This window comes from Perognathus longimembris, chromosome 23, assembly GCF_023159225.1.
Source record: "Perognathus longimembris pacificus isolate PPM17 chromosome 23, ASM2315922v1, whole genome shotgun sequence".
NCBI lineage: Eukaryota > Metazoa > Chordata > Mammalia > Rodentia > Heteromyidae > Perognathus > Perognathus longimembris.
In genome coordinates, this window is record NC_063183.1 from 9,527,764 (window position 1) to 9,543,572 (window position 15,809).

General features: G+C 41.3%; 1 protein-coding gene across 2 annotated transcripts in view; it reads left to right on the forward strand.

Moving 5' to 3' along the window:
- Pdxdc1 (pyridoxal dependent decarboxylase domain containing 1) overlaps positions 1-15,809 on the forward strand; it is a 42,174-nt gene that overhangs the window by 7,777 nt on the left and 18,588 nt on the right. For both annotated transcript variants that reach the window (XM_048333292.1, XM_048333293.1), the window contains exons 2-8: positions 5,050-5,123; positions 5,594-5,659; positions 7,449-7,529; positions 8,668-8,814; positions 10,315-10,504; positions 11,575-11,643; positions 15,723-15,801. In XM_048333292.1, coding sequence (XP_048189249.1) covers positions 5,050-5,123; positions 5,594-5,659; positions 7,449-7,529; positions 8,668-8,814; positions 10,315-10,504; positions 11,575-11,643; positions 15,723-15,801 — 706 coding nt within the window. The remainder of the gene's footprint in view (positions 1-5,049; positions 5,124-5,593; positions 5,660-7,448; positions 7,530-8,667; positions 8,815-10,314; positions 10,505-11,574; positions 11,644-15,722; positions 15,802-15,809) is intronic.

The following is a 15,809-nucleotide window of genomic DNA, read 5'->3' on the forward strand; positions in this document are numbered from 1 at the left end:
ACACCATACATTTCTTATCAAACTTATTTTCCCCTTATTTTCTCCCATCTTCTCCCCTCCCCAGCCAACCCCCTACCCCTGCCCATGTGCATTTTTTAAAAGCCATACTTTGGTAAGCTGGCAAATGAAGAAAGTACATCTGAGAATTTAATTATGCTTGAATACTGGGAGCAATTATTTGCTTATTTATTTATTATTGCCAGTCCTAGGGCTTGAACTCAGGGCCTGGGCACTGTCCCTGAGCTTTTGCTCAAGGCTAGCCCTCTACCTCTTGGAAGTGGCCAGGGTTCCACTTCTGGCCTTTTCTGTTTATGGGGTACTGAGGAATCAAACCCCAGGGTTCATGCATGCTAGGCAAGCACTCTACCACTAAGCCACATTCCCAGCCCTGCTGAGAACAATTTTTAAGTGACTGTAGTTTAGGAATTCCTCAGTTTTAAATCCCTTTTATTATTTCTCTACTGAAGTTTTCACTTTTGCAAGGTTATGATAAATAACTTCTTAAATATTTAAAAAGTGATAGGTTAACTAAGATTATCAGTAAGCACAAACATCTATTAAAATGGTGGATTTTCAAAAAATGAATCATATCCTACACGTAGGATGGCAAGTCAGTGAATCAGATAATGCTACATAGTAAAACAAAGCAAAATAGAAAGTAGAATGTGTTCTAAATAATAAGGGTGAAAAGTTTACCCATGTTATCACACTGAGTTGGTACAGTTTCTTGCCACAAACCAATAGAAGTGATTTTTTTTTTTGTCTGAGACCAGGACTCTGACTTGGTCTCCGATGTTTTTGCTCATTGGCTGACACTCTACAATTGGAACCACTCCTTCAACACTGGTGATTTTCTCTTTGTTGGTCTATACAACCATATACAAAATACATTTATAAAACTTCCAGCTTTTTATATTTTGTGTGTGTGTGCCAGTCTTGGAGCTTGAACACACGGTCTGGGCACTGTCCCTGAGCTTTTGTGCTCAATGCTAGCATTCTACCACTTGAGCCATGCCTCCACTTCCAGCTTTTTGTTGATAGTTTAATAGAGATAAGAGTTTCATAGACTTTCCTGTCCAGGTCGGCTTTGAACCTGGATCCTCAGAGGTAGGATTGCAGTATCAGCCACTAATGCCTTGTTGTAGCTTAAAAAAAAAATTGCACATTGCTCCCTGACTTCCTTTACTCTACCTTACCTTGAAGTTGACTCCATTTAAGTAATTTCAATACTGTGTGTGTATTCCTGTTAGTGTCAGGGTATTTCACTGAGCATGCAATTAAATGGTTCTCTTTAGGAACCTTGAAATTGAGATTGGTTAGGTGTACATATAGCAGAATACTGAATCCATTTAGTTCCATACAGATCAACTAGTTGAAATGTCATTTATGAATTTTCAGCCCAATGAGTATTACTGCTTCTGAATTCTCAGCAGTACTTAGTAGTTTTGTGATTAGAAAATGTGTTTGTGGCTGGGTATGGTGGTATACACCTCTAATTCCAGTTCTCAAGAGGCAGTGGGGGCTGGAAATATGGCCTAGTGGCAAGAGTGCTTGCCTCATATACATGAAGCCCTGGGTTCAATTCCCCAGCACCACATATATAGAAAATGGCCAGAAGTGGCACTGTGGCTCAAGTGGTAGAGTGCTAGCCTTAAGCAAAAAGAAGCCAGGGACGGTGCTCAGACCCTGAGTCCAAGCCCCAGGACTGGCAAAATTAAAAAACAAAAAAGGCAGTGGGCAGGAGGATCTGGAATTTGAGGCCATCCTGGGCTACATAGGAAGACCTTGTCTCAGAGTAAGAATGAATATATGTGTATGTGTGTGTATGCATATATATATGCACACACATACATATATACTTTATAGATGCTTTGTTGTAGGATTTTGTTTATTCCTTGATGGTCTGGTTGCTACAAGACTTTTTAAGGCTTGAGTTACAGCTCGTTCTCCTAGAGAAGCAACTTAAAACACCACATTCCTACATATTGTAATGGCCCAGCTTACTCAGTGAGAAAAGTAATGGAAAGGAAGCAGGCTAAATGCCAGCTGACCTCAGGGGGTGGGGAGTGGGGTTGGAAGCTGTGGAGTTTTCTGTGATAAAAGGACCTTTTCTCTGAATTGTTTCTAGCAGGCCCTATAGACAGAAAGATGTATTTAAACCTGTTCACAGGTAGGAAAGGAAGTCTACTGGGACCACATGGGAATTGTGAAGTGCTAAGTACTGAGTGCCCAGTATTGAGTACTGAGACAGGTGCTGCTGGCAGTGCCTACATTGCAGCGTGCACTGCTTCAAACTAGTACATTGTCTTCATTCCACTCACAGAGCTCATAAACAACCCCCACGGAAATGGAATGAGAAATGAGGTTTAAGATCTGAAGTAAACTTCACCATTAAGGGTAGGGTGACGGTACATCTGCGTTTGCCCAGGACCATCCCAGTTTATACCTTTTGTTCTGGGTTAATTATTACCAGTGCCCCATTGGCTCTTAAAAGTGCCCCAGTAAGGATCAGAGAGGTTTATTGTTATCCAGTTGAGACTGTTGTACAATGAAAATTTCTCTGAAGGGAACTCCTTGTGGGTTTTTTTTTCTGTTTATTTATTTTTATCATGGGACTTGAACTTAGGGCCTGGGTGCTATCTCTGAGCTTTTCACTCAAGGCTAAGTGCTCTATCACTTTGAGCCACAGCGCCACTTTTCCCTGGTGGTTAATTGGAGATAAGAGTCTCACTGACTTTTCCTACCTGGGCTGGCTTTGAACCGTGATCCTTGGATCTCAGCCCTGAGTAGCTAGGATTATAGCTATGAGCCACTGGTGCCAGGCTCATTTATGTTTTGTTTTGTTGACCTTGTGAAAATATTAAGCAAAGATAACTTTAACATTCAGCCTTAGTGCTAATTATGATCTTCGAGCGTTCCCAGAGTATGAGTTGCTTCATTTACTTTCTTAATAAAATTGAGAAGCAGTATTGTCTAATGTTAAGAGTACTGGTTCCAGAGAGATAATGAGGAAGTGAGGTCTGCAAGGAGATCAGCGAGCATAATGACTGGATTATAGTGTGTTAGTTAAAGATCCTATGTCTGACTAAGTACTTGCTCTGCGGCAGACCCTGTGCTTGGTTCTAAAGCATACAGAAATTAGTGACTTTCTTCGTAAGAACCTGATGTAGAATAGTTCTCAATATCATGTCTTCTCCTATATAGTGAACCACAGGTAACTATGCTATAGTTGAACTCTTCATTCATCTGGGTTTGTGTCTGGCTGTTGCTGTGCTGTTGTGTGGTGACATAGCCACTTTGCCTGGCATTGTAAAAGGTACTGAGGATGTGAATGGGAAGAGGAAGCAGTGGCTGCCCTTTGTAGACGCTTGTATAGGCATGGCTTTTTTTATATTTCATTTTATTTTATTATTATTATTATTATTTATTTTTTTTTTTTTTTTGGCCAGTCCTGGGCCTTGGACTCAGGGCCTGAGCACTGTCCCTGGCTTCTTCCTGCTCAAGGCTAGCACTCTGCCACCTGAGCCACAGCGCCCCTTCTGGCCGTTTTCCATATATGTAGTGCTGGGGAATCAAACCGAGAGCTTCATGTGTAGGAGGCAAGCACTCTTGCCACTAGGCCATATTCCCAGCCCTATTTTTTTTATTTTTTTTATTTTTTGCCATCCTGGGCCTTGGACTCAGGGCCTGAGCACTGGCCCTGGCTTCTTTTTGCTCAAGGCTAGCACTCTGCCACTTGAGCCACAGCGCCACTTCTGGCCGTTTTCTATATATGTGGTGCTGAGGAATCAAACCTAGGGCTTCATGTATACGAGGCAAGCACTCTTACCACTAGGCCATATTCCCAGCCCAGGCATGGCTTTTATTATTAAGCAGTGAGTTGATGAATGTACAGCTTCTTTTAGAACCTGGTATTATCCTGCAACTGGATAACACTTTATATTTTGGATCATTCAGTTACTGCAACGAGCATGTGTTCTGTGAGGGTCAGCATTTATGCACATTTGAATTACTCAAATTTACCTGCAAGTGCTCCTTTCCCTTCCTGTCCACTCCTGCCTTCTGTTTACCCTCCAGAAGTATAAGACTGAGAGCAATCAAAACTCCATCAGTGCACTCCATGAGCAGGACTCAGATGGGGATGATGGGGCCGCATGTGATTCTAGTGTTTATAAATGTTGCTCATACCATTTGGGTTCCTTGGTCTGTAAGAGAAACCCAGTTAGTGGGAGTATGAAGACCTGCCTTCACAATGTATTTGGGGAACTATCTGTGCTAGAAAAGAGCATCCATAACCCAGTTCTCAGTAAAGGGTGTAAGGATTCAGGTGGGTAGACAGCAGTTGCCGATTAGAATGGCTAATATGCTCAATTCAAGGGCTCTGTCCCAGTAGCCCCATGAGTGCAACCATTTTTGTCAGACTTTGAGTCCAGATTTTGGGTTCTAAAAAAAAATGACATCAGTATCCTTAGAATACAAAGGCATGAAAGTGGTTTTCCCCATGAAGGATTTTTGGAAATACTGAATTGTGGTTGAAAGGCAGAGGTGTTCAGAGAAGCAGTTTGAGGTCCCTTTTCACTGGATAGCTGGGCTGTGTGGCACATACCTGTCATTTTGGGGAGTAGGAAGACTTTTTTCTGTTACACTCTTATACTATTGGAAGTTTCACATTGCTTTTTTTTTTTTTTTGCCAGTCCTGGGCCTTGGACTCAGGGCCTGAGCACTGTCCCTGGCTTCTTCCCGCTCAAGGCTAGCACTCTGCCACTTGAGCCACAGCGCCGCTTCTGGCCGTTTTCTGTATATGTGGTGCTGGGGAATCGAACTTAGGGCCTCGTGTATCCGAGGCAGGCACTCTTGCCACTAGGCTATATCCCCAGCCCTCACATTGCTTTTTTGTGTGTTATACTTTTGTACTATTAGACATTCTTACATGTAGTATTTTATAATCAATGTAGAAGAAAGTGGACTTGCATTTGAGTTTTTGGTGAATTGTGTTGTCAGAGTAATAGAGGAATGTTCAAATTTGCTTTATTCTGGATTGTTTTCCAGATAGCGGACCCTACCTTAGCTGAAATGGGGAAAAACTTGAAAGAGGCAATGAAGATGCTGGAGAACAGTCAGAGGTGAGCATGTGGGACAGAGTGTGGAACAGAAGGCCACCCTGCTCAACGTGTCCAGCCTGTTTAGGAACTGGTGGCTCTGGTTTCTCTCTGTCAAGGACACCTCTAGACTTCAGAGTGTCACACATAGCTTCTACTGACTTGAAAATTGGCATTTGTCTTGGGTTGAAGGAATTTTATAATTACAGGATTTTGAGATGAGGGGAAGAACTTTGAAGTTTCCATTCTGTCTGTAAAGAAGGCCTTTACATAATACTGATTTAAATCTGTAAAATAGTTCTTACTACAGATTCAGGTCATATTGAGCCTCTAACCAAAAGTGGGTTGAAGTGGTTTTGTCATGTTCTTTTTCTGAAACACTATCCAAAACTGAGGCCAGAGTGACATGATCAGTGTGTTTCATGTTGGCATGCTCACATGTTAGCAATTTGACATGATAAAATCAGTGACCCATTTTACTCCCTTCCCATTAGAAGAGTAGAGGAAGAGAATGGAAAGAAGCCCGCATCGGAAGACATCCCAGGACCACTCCAGGGCAGGCAAGTAGAAATGGAGATCAATTAGGATGCGTCCTTTTCTACCCCAAGACCTTGTTTACAAATTTAATTTAATGAGCACAAATAAAATTTACATAATGTTATGTTCAGCAGAACATTGGAAAACTGAAATGCCTTAGGCTGGTTGGTGATAATGTGGAGCCTACCATCTTTCCACTCAGAGTTTAATATGACTCCATGACTCCAAAGCCATACCTGAATTTGTACTTATAACTGGAATGTCATGCATAGTTCGTCCTTGAACCTTGGAATCTTCTCAGTAGACTGAGCTTTGTTTTGAGAGAAATTTCAATTAGGTAAGACTAGTCATTGTTGCAGTAGATGAAAGTAAAATGTCAGCTGTCATCATTGATTGGCAACTAAAGCAAATCAAGTCTTTGTGGTTTGAACAGAAAACCACAAGTAGCTGGCTGCAGTTTTTGCAGGATGCTAATAGTTAATCTGAAGCTAAAATCCCTGCCTACTTTCCCTAAGACAAACTTATTTTTCTCTTTTATAACCAGGAAACTGCACGTAGGTCAATAGTACAACTCCCTTAAATTGTTCTCTGACCTGTATAAGGTTGCAAAAGAAAAAGTATGGAGGAAGTATCCTGGTGTACCAGGAAACATCGTATCTAAAATACCCGGATGCTAAGGCCTTAAGATACTCCTCCTGCTTAAAATGAACCTGGCCGACTCCATGTGAAATGTTTCTATAACTGTATAGGAGGCAGATTCTGTAAGACTCCTTATGCAGGCCAAGAGGGACATAAGGTGGTAAGGTTTGTTTGTTCTTCCCATTGCACATTCCCTAGAAGAGACACTCCCAAGAACATCTGAAGCCCTCAGAATGGCAGCATGTTTTTCACCATTATGATGTTGATCGCCATTTTGAGTCTGGTGATATGCCAGGCATGGCACCAGGTGTAGTACACACACATTCGGACTGCATCTTCAACCGACCTGTAAAGGCTTAGCAAGTTTGGATAGCTAGCTCAAAGTCACAAGGCCAGTAGCAAAGTGTGCCTCAACTTCCCCTCCCTACCCCAGTCTCACACTGTGTGAAGGCCAGAGCCCCTCTCACTGGAAGGTCATTCATTGCCTTGAGGAATTGAGCATTGTTCTGACAGTGATGCTCTATTTGAAGGTGAAAATTTTCTTGGTTGTGATCTTATCCACAGATACTGTTTTTACATTACACCCGTCACAAGTTGTGTTACCAGTTACCATCCTTATCCCATTAGCCATTCATATTCTTCTAAGCAGGTGGAAGCTCGTGCAGTGAGCAACTAGAGGCATGTTTTAGATGGAAGTATATGTAGTTAAAGCATATCACAGCTCTCCCATGGTTTCATTACATGTTTTCATTACACGTTTAAGGCTATTAGTCCAATCAGGCAAGCCTCCTTCATGGAGGGAAACAAGGTATGCTAGTGGCCTTCTGCCTTTGTGAACTTCTGGCACCTTAAAAGGCCTTTTGACTCTTCTAACATGATTACTAAATATTCTCTGCTAAAATGAATCAGCATAGGAATATTGTAGAGCAAAATGTGAAATTAAAATCAAACTCATATTTAAGTAGAGATAATCATCAGTAAGGTTAAAATTCTGAATTTATAAGTTGAGAATCGATTTATTTCTTAAGTATAAACTATATCTGAAAACACATTTCTTCTCCCTTGTAGTCAGCTTGCTACCCAGTGAAAGGGAAGCTTGTACAAATGCACTAGTTGGTGGCTGGGATAGGGTGTGTGCTCTTTTCAGCAGGCTGTTGACTTTCTGTTTTGCAGTGGGCAAGACATGGTGAGCATCCTGCAGTTAGTACAGAATCTGATGCATGGAGACGAAGGAGAGGAGCCCATGAGCACACGGTAATGGAGAGGGCCGGCAGGAGCCATCGTGCCTGTTCTGGCCATTTTATCCTAATTCTGTTCTCTGTAGTTTCTTTTTTTGTTTGTCTCCCTGCAGTGCTAGGAATGGAATCTAGGGCTTTGACAGTGGTAGAACTTCTCCGGCCTCTCCTCTACTTCTTAAGCTGGAATTTAATTTTTAAAATACTAAAAAAAAATACTTTTAAATAGTTTGGGCATATTCAATAAAAAGAAAGATATTTACAGCATTTTTTTTTTTTTTGGTGAGCTGTAGGGCTTGAACTCAGGACCTGAGCACTGTCCCTGTATTCTTTTTTTTTTTTTTTTGCCAGTCTTGGGGCTTGAACTCAGGGCCTGAGCACTGTCCCTGGCTTCTTTTTGCTCAAGGCTAGCACTCTACCACTTGAGCCACAGTGCCACTTCTGGCTTTTTCTGTATATGTGGTGTTGAGGAATTGAACCCAGGGCTTCATGCATGCTAGGCTAGCACTGTACCACTAGGCCACATTCCCAGCCCTGTCCTGGTATTCTTTTGCTCCGTGCTAGTGCTCTGCCACTTTGAACCACAGCTCTACTTCTGTTTTCTAGTGGTTCATTAGAGGTAAGAGTCTCACAGACTTTCCTGTCCAGACTGGCTTTGAATCACGATTCTCAGATCTCAGCCTCCTGAGTATCTAGGATTACAGGTGTGAGCCAACAGCATCCATCTCTGATAGGATTCAATTAAAAAAATACTTTTCTCCTGATATTTTCAGTATTTAATATGCATTGAATTTCTGATTTTATCTTTATTAATGCCTTTTGAATATTACATGGATTTGAAGTCTGACAAATTTCTTTCTTTTTTTTTTTTTTGCCAGTCCTGGGGCTTGGACTCAGGGCCTGAGCACTGTCCCTGGATTCTTTTTGCTCAAGGCTAGCACTCTGCCACTTGAGCCACAGCACCACTTCTGGCCATTTTGTGTATATGTGGTGCTGGGGAACCGAACCCAGGGCCTCATGTATAGGAGGCAAGCACTCTTGCCACTAGGCCATATCCCCAGCCCAAGTCTGACAAATTTCTGTGGCTCACTATAGCTCCTTTTATATTATTCAATTCTAATACTTTTTTTTTAAATGTAACAAATTTTTATAAACAGAGTCCAGAGTATTGGAGAACAAGGTCACATGGCTTTGCTGGGTCACAGTCTGGGAGCTTATATTTCAACTCTAGACAAAGAGAAGCTGAGAAAACTTACGACTAGGATACTTTCTGATACCACCCTGTGGCTGTGCAGAATTTTCAGGTAAAGACATATGATGACATTTTAGGTTCTAGGAGGACACTTGCCTCTTGGAAGATTGCTTAAGCTCGTGTGCCTTTATGTTTGTGATGTATTAAGAGGGGAGACAGTTACTATCTGCTTCACGGTGCTTTGGGGAGCCAAGGGAGCCCTGTGTCAATATAGGTCAGAACTGAGTACAAGGCACTGACGTGTTTGCTGGAGTCAGCCCTTACTTATGTTTAAGTATTTATTTTCCATATTTGGTATGTTAATGCAAGATAGAGCAGTGATATAGATTGAATACTTTGAATCACCATGTTCCTCCTCATTCTGTAGGAGAATAGGAAGCGTAAAAAGTCTCAAAGTTATAATTAAAGCAAAACTTGCGGCTGGGAATATGGCCTAGTGGCAAGAGTGCTTGCCTCGTATACATGAAGCCCTGGGTTCGATTCCCTAGCACTACATATATAAAAAATGACCAGAAGTGGTGCTGTGGCTCAAGTGGCAGAGTGCTAGCCTTGAGCAAAATGAAGCCAGGGACAGTGCTCAGGCCCTGAGTCCAAGGCCCAGGACTGGCCAGAAAAAACCACAAAAAACAAAGCAAAACTTGCTGGGTGCCAGTGTCCTACACCTGTAATCCTAGCTAGATATGAGGATCAGTTTGAAGCCTGCTCAAGCAAGAAAATCTGTGACACTCTTTATCTTTAATTAACCAGCAGAAAGCAGAAGTGCAGTTATATGCTAAGGGAAAGTACCCTAGTCCTTCATGCCTCAGTACCAGCGTGTTTTTTTTTTTTTTTGGCCAGTCCTGTGCATTAAAATCAGGGCCTGAGCACTGTCCCTGGCTTCTTTTTGCTCAAGGTTAGCACTCTGCCACTCGAGCCACAGCATCACTTCTGGCTGTTTTCTACATATGTGGTGCTGGGGAATTGAACCTAGGGCTTCATGTATAAGAGACAAACACTCTTACCACCAGGCCATATTCCCAGCCAGTACCAGCATTTATTTATTTATTTATCTATCTTTATTTATTTATTTATTATTTTTAAATTTAATTTATTAATTAAACAAAAACTTTTTGATAAGGTGTTGTGCAAAAAGGGTACAGTTACATAGTAGGGCAGTGTGTACATTTCTTGTGATATAGTACTAGCATTTTTTAAAAAGCATTTATTTTGGAGGTTTTAGGGCTGATGCTAACAACCATGCTTGAATCACCCATTCTTTCCTTTGTGTGGATTCTACTTTTGTATCTGGGACTCCAGGTGTCTATTTGCTAGTTTCTGCTTTCTGGAGTTGAGTGTGGATATCATGTCCTTACTGCTCTCTATTATAACCTTTGCTGGAGTGAGTGGCCAGCCAGCCATCTGAGATGAGGGCACCTTGCACCCTGATCCTCCCTGCCTATGCTAGGAGAGTTTCTAGTTGAGAAAAGAATTGCTCTCATGATTCTAAAGTTGGCATATACAGTCAGAACTAGACAGAAGCAAGAGTACATTGATATTTGGGATCTCTTGATAGGTATGAAAATGGCTGTGCCTATTTCCATGAAGAAGAAAGAGAAGGACTTGCCAAGATCTGCAGGCTTGCCATTCATTCTCGATACGAAGACTTCGTTGTGGATGGATTCAATGTGTTATACAATAAAAAGCCTGTTATATATCTTAGTGCTGCTGCTAGACCTGGCCTGGGCCAGTACCTTTGTAATCAGGTAATATGAAAAACAAACAATGTTCAAATGTGGGTTTGCTTTGCTTTTGTTTTTTTACAGAGTGGTGGCTGGAACCTAGGACCTCACATGTGCTAGGCAAGCATTCTACTGAGTTCCAGCCCCCGTGTTTTGTCCTGAGACCTTAAAACATGTCCATGCATTTTTCTAGCTCTGGCTCATCTATTTATATGGGGAGAGAGAAAGAATATATTATTATTACATATATTGTATTTGGAAGCTCAAAATGAAGAACATTAATTTGTCTAGCTACCCATCCATAACCCTGACTTCGTTTCTCCCAGTACGTATTTTCTGCACTCTCAGGGAGGGAGTCCTGTAAAGAAGGCACTGCTGTTCTCTGAATGCCTTTGGTTGTAGTGTTTACCATCGTGTTTGGAGGAGGAACCCTGAGTTACCCCAGAAATGTCCAGTGCTCAGTAGTTTCTTTGTTTGCAAAAGTCTGTTTTTTAGTATACTCTAGACTGTTCCAAAGCTAGTTCCTTGGCTTATTTACAGTTGTTCTTATGTATGTATGTGTGTGCTGGGGTGACCCTGTATCCTGAGCCACCTCCTTTGGAAAATTTTACATTGTCTACTCTTAAAAAGCCTTAGAAATTCACATTTTTCTGTTCCTGGTGGGGTTTAGCCTTCCTGTGTACTTCGATGCTTCTTTATAAATGTAGCTGGGGGGAAATTATTTTCTTCTGTGTTTTTCTTTGAAATGGATTTGTTACATATTCCAGGCTGTCTTAAATTCAGAGTTTTCCTGCCTCAGCCTCCAGAGTGCTTAGATTATACATGTGTGCTACCATGCTTGGATGATTGATTTATATTATAATTTTTTTAAATAGTGCTGGGGTTTGAACTCAGGGCTTTGAGCCTGTAATGCAGACTCTCTGCCATGCCCTTACTGCTTTTCACATAGGGTTTCACATTTGTGTCTTTGTAGACTTGGATTCTGTCTTCCTACCTCTGCTTCCTGGCATTCAGATACTGTGGCTTGTCTTTCACATTCATAAGTGAATGGTAATAAAGATCTTTCTTCTAAACTTGCATATTTCTTCTTGCAGCTCGGCTTGCCCTTCCCCTGCTTGTGCCGGGTACCCTGCAACACTATGTTTGGATCCCAGCATCAGATGGTGAGTTCTCCTTTGGTTGAGATATGGTATCTTGTAAATATTTTGCTTGGGCTGGCCTTGAACCATGATCCAGAGGACCTCCAGAGTAGAGAGGATTACAGGAATGAGCCACTCTTTTCTAAAGAATCTTGTAACCACATTATCCATCACCTTCTTTGTGAAGTGTTTTTGGTGCTAGAAATGGAGCACAGGGCCTGATGCATATACCAAGTATACACTCCATCCAACTCTATTGCCTATCTTAAGTAGAAATATAGTAGCCCAGATAAGTGCCAAAACTTCCTTCTGAAGCTCATGGTTAACTAGAGGGGGGCAGCATTTGTAGGGAGACAAGAAACCAGGATCAGACACGCATCACCCAATGCATTCTATTGCTTTTGTCCCATTTCTGCTCAGTGAGGTAGGTTTTCAGGGATCTCAGCATATAAACGAAACCCCTTTTTTCTCCTTTAGCTAACACAACAGTATGAACCACTGTGCAGCAGGGCAGGACACTGGCTCCAGGTGCTACAAAAAGACCCTCACTTAGGGGTCTCCCTGGAAGCCAAGACTTTTTTAAAAATTTATTTATTAATTGAACACAAATTTTTTTGACAAGGTGTTGTGCAGAAAGGGTACAGTTACATAGTAGGGCAGTGTGTACATTTCTTGTGATATCTTACACCCTGTTTTTCTTTCCCTTCTCTAGGTCAAGTAGACAGATATACAATACACAATGTATCAAGTACATATACAGTAGCCACGTGGCCTAGCCCAAGAAAATTCGCCTAGGGCTTTAAATGTAATGTCGATATTAGACAATATGTCGACAGTAGTCTTATATGAATGTACATACATAGCTTTTGAGCTATTGTATTCCACTGAGAGGTCAATTTTTGACTTTTATATATTGAGTAGTTGTTTGGTTTTAGGTATATACTGTTGGGTCGCTGCCCCAATCCTGTGGAAAATACCATTTGACAAGCAGTTTTTGGTTTCACAGACCTGGTCTCTACTGTCTCTTCGTCTCCCTTTCTTTTTTTTAATTTTATTTATTTATTTATTTTTATTTGTTTATTAATTGAAAACAAAATTTTTTTTACAAGGTGTTGTGCAAAAAGGGTACAGTTACATAGTAGGGCAGTGTGTACATTTCTTGTGATATCTTACGTCCTGTTTTTCTATCCCTTCTCTAGGTCAGGTAGACATATATACAATATACACTGTATCAAGAACATATATAGTATTCACAGACTTGGTCTCTACTGTCTCTCCGTCTCCCTTTGTTAACAGTCATATATCAGGGAGATCATGCCCCTTTGTCTTCTGTGTTCTAGGCTTGTCTCGCTCAACATTATTTGTTAGCATTCTGACCATTTCCCTGCGAATAACAATATTTCACCATTCCTAATCGCTATGTAGTATTCCATTGTGTATAAGTACCATATTTTTTGGACCCATTCATCTGTGGAGGGGCATCTGGGTTGTTTCCATATTTTGGCTATTGTGAATTGTGCCGCGATAAACATGGAAGTACAAATGTCTTTTTGATATCTTGGGGTTTGCGGTTTAGGATAGATGCCTAGGAGTGGTATGGCTGGGTCATAGGGTAGGTCTATATTGAGCTTTTTGAGAAACCTCCATACTGTTCTCCAAAGTGGTTGTACTAATTTGCACTCCCACCAACAATGGAGAAGGGTTCCTCTTTCCCCGCACCCCCTTGAGCATTTGTTGTTGAAGCCAAGACTTTTGAAAGGCTGAAATTTTAGGTCCTTGCTTTATATATCCATCCATCCCTGCCTGGTTAGTACAAGGGGAAGACAAATCTGTGGTCTTAACATTTAGCCATAGCAATTCCCATTTTTTCTTTTTCTTTTTCTTTTTTGCCAGTCCTGGGGCTTAGGACTCTGGGCCTGAGCACTGTCCCTGGCTTCTTTTTGCTCAAGGCCAGCACTCTGCCACTTGAGCCACAGTGCCACTTCAGGCTTTTTCTGTTTATGTGGCACTGAGGTATCCAACCCAGGGCTTCGTGCATGCTAGGCAAGCACACTACCACTAAGCCAATTCCCAGCCCAATTCCCATATGACTTTACTGAGTTTTTGAGTTGGTAATTGCTAGGTGGCCTAGTTTGTGTAAATAATAATGTATGGGTCATTCTCCATGATCTTTTGGGGTTTTATTGTTTACAAACTTTTAGAATTGAGAAAAATAGCCAAAGCATCTTTGACAGAAAGTTCTGCGCTAGACAAAAGGATCTGAAACTAAGTTGAGGGGACCTCTTCTAAAGTGAGGATCAAACCATCATTTTTCTTTTGTGCCCTCACTTCTCCTATTTCCCATTTTGGACTAGATCTTTTCTAAAAAATAAGCCCTATTCCCTACCCTTTTCTCCCTCAAAAGAAAACCTGTGTGCTTATACACAGTTAATTTGTGGAATGTCTCTTCAACTCTTATGTGACTTATGCAAAGATTCTGAAGCTAGGGCTCCACCCCCCCACTTTGTTCCCAACCTGAGTCCGTTTTTTTTAAATGTGATTATCACCAAACAAGACACTTGTGACCAAATCTACTTGTTCTGTAATAGTAGAGAGAAACAATTGGTGCTTTCCATGTAGAAAGTGGGGTCAGGAGACCAGGAAACAGAATGTGAATGTATGTTCAAGTCACTCAGGAACTTGTACACAGGTGCAAGAAAGTTATGTCAAAGTGGCCACAAGATTGTTTAATAGGAGACAGACGAATGTAACGCCATGTTTACTGTGAGAAATCTTGACTTTATGGGGAGGAACGGTGCGAAGTGTGTACCTGTCTGTCCTTTCTCTGATCCCTGCAGACAAAACTCCCTTGGGCTTTGATGATCCCAGCCCTGGGGTGTTTTATTTCATGATTGATTTTGCTGTACCCAAGTACTTCCTTTCCCCTTTTCTAATCATTTTTTTTTGTAACATACGCTGACTCTTGCCTTCCCTTCTTTTCCTGGGAAAATACAATGGATAAATAAATACTTATTGGTACTCAAAAAAAAATAAAGCTCATGGTTGTAAGTTGTCATCGCTGTTGCCTGGACTCATGTATGGGTGTGTTGGGTCTTTGGGTCTTTTTGAGACAGTGACTTGCTGTGTAGCCCGTGCTGGCTGCATACTCAAGGTTCCTCAGCACCCTGAATGTGAATGGGTAGATTGTGAAAATGAGATCCTTCTTTACATGGTGGATTTGAGTTCAGTTATTTTAGACATGCAAGTGACAGTAGGAAGAGGATTGATTTTTTTAGGGTCCTGGGTTCTGCCTTTCTTTTCCAGGGTGGCTCAGTTTTTTCATTTGTTTGCTTGTTTGTTTGCTTTGCTAGTCCTGGGGCTTGAACTTAGGGCCTGGGCACTGTTCCTGAGCAGCTTCTTTTTGCTCTCTACCACTTGAGCCACAGCACCACTTCTGCCTTTTTTCTGTTTATGTGATTCTGAGGAACTGAACCCAGGGCTTCATGCCTGCTAGGCAAGTACTCTACCACTAAGCCACATTCCCAGCCTGGGTGGCTCCATTTTTAACTCAGGTATACCAGTGAATAGCTATTCTCTTGTCCATCTTTTGAGAAGGGTACACGATTGTCACTAAATGCAAATGTTTCAAAAATAGAGAAGTGTTGGTTTTGAATATGAACACTTTTTACCTCATTTGGCTGATTTTTCTGATTAGATTTTAAGGGAAACTAGTTTTAACATCTATGATTAGAGGAAGCATAAATTGTCAAGAGTAAGAGTGTTTAACTTCTAGAGTCATCTGTGATACTTTTGAAAGTCATAATTTTTCTTTTTAATCTAAAAGTGGTTTTTAAAAAAAATTAACATATAGTAGTTGTGTAAAAGGTTTCTTTTCCACCAGTGTATTCAATGTACCCCATAAATTCACCCCTTCTATCAGTCTCCCTTGTAAAACAAATTTCAACAGGTTTCACTGTTCTGTTTTCATACATGCAAGTAAACTACTTTAGCTACACTCATCCCCATTCACCTTCCCTGATCTCTCACCAGCACTCATCCCCAGAAGTCATAACTTTGTACTGTATGCCTTTTATGCTGGTTATCTTCTATTTTTATGGCCCTAGGATGTTGCCTTTCTGGAGAAATTGATTAAAGATGATATAGAACGAGGAAGACTGCCCCTACTGCTTGTGGCAAATGCTGGTATGTAT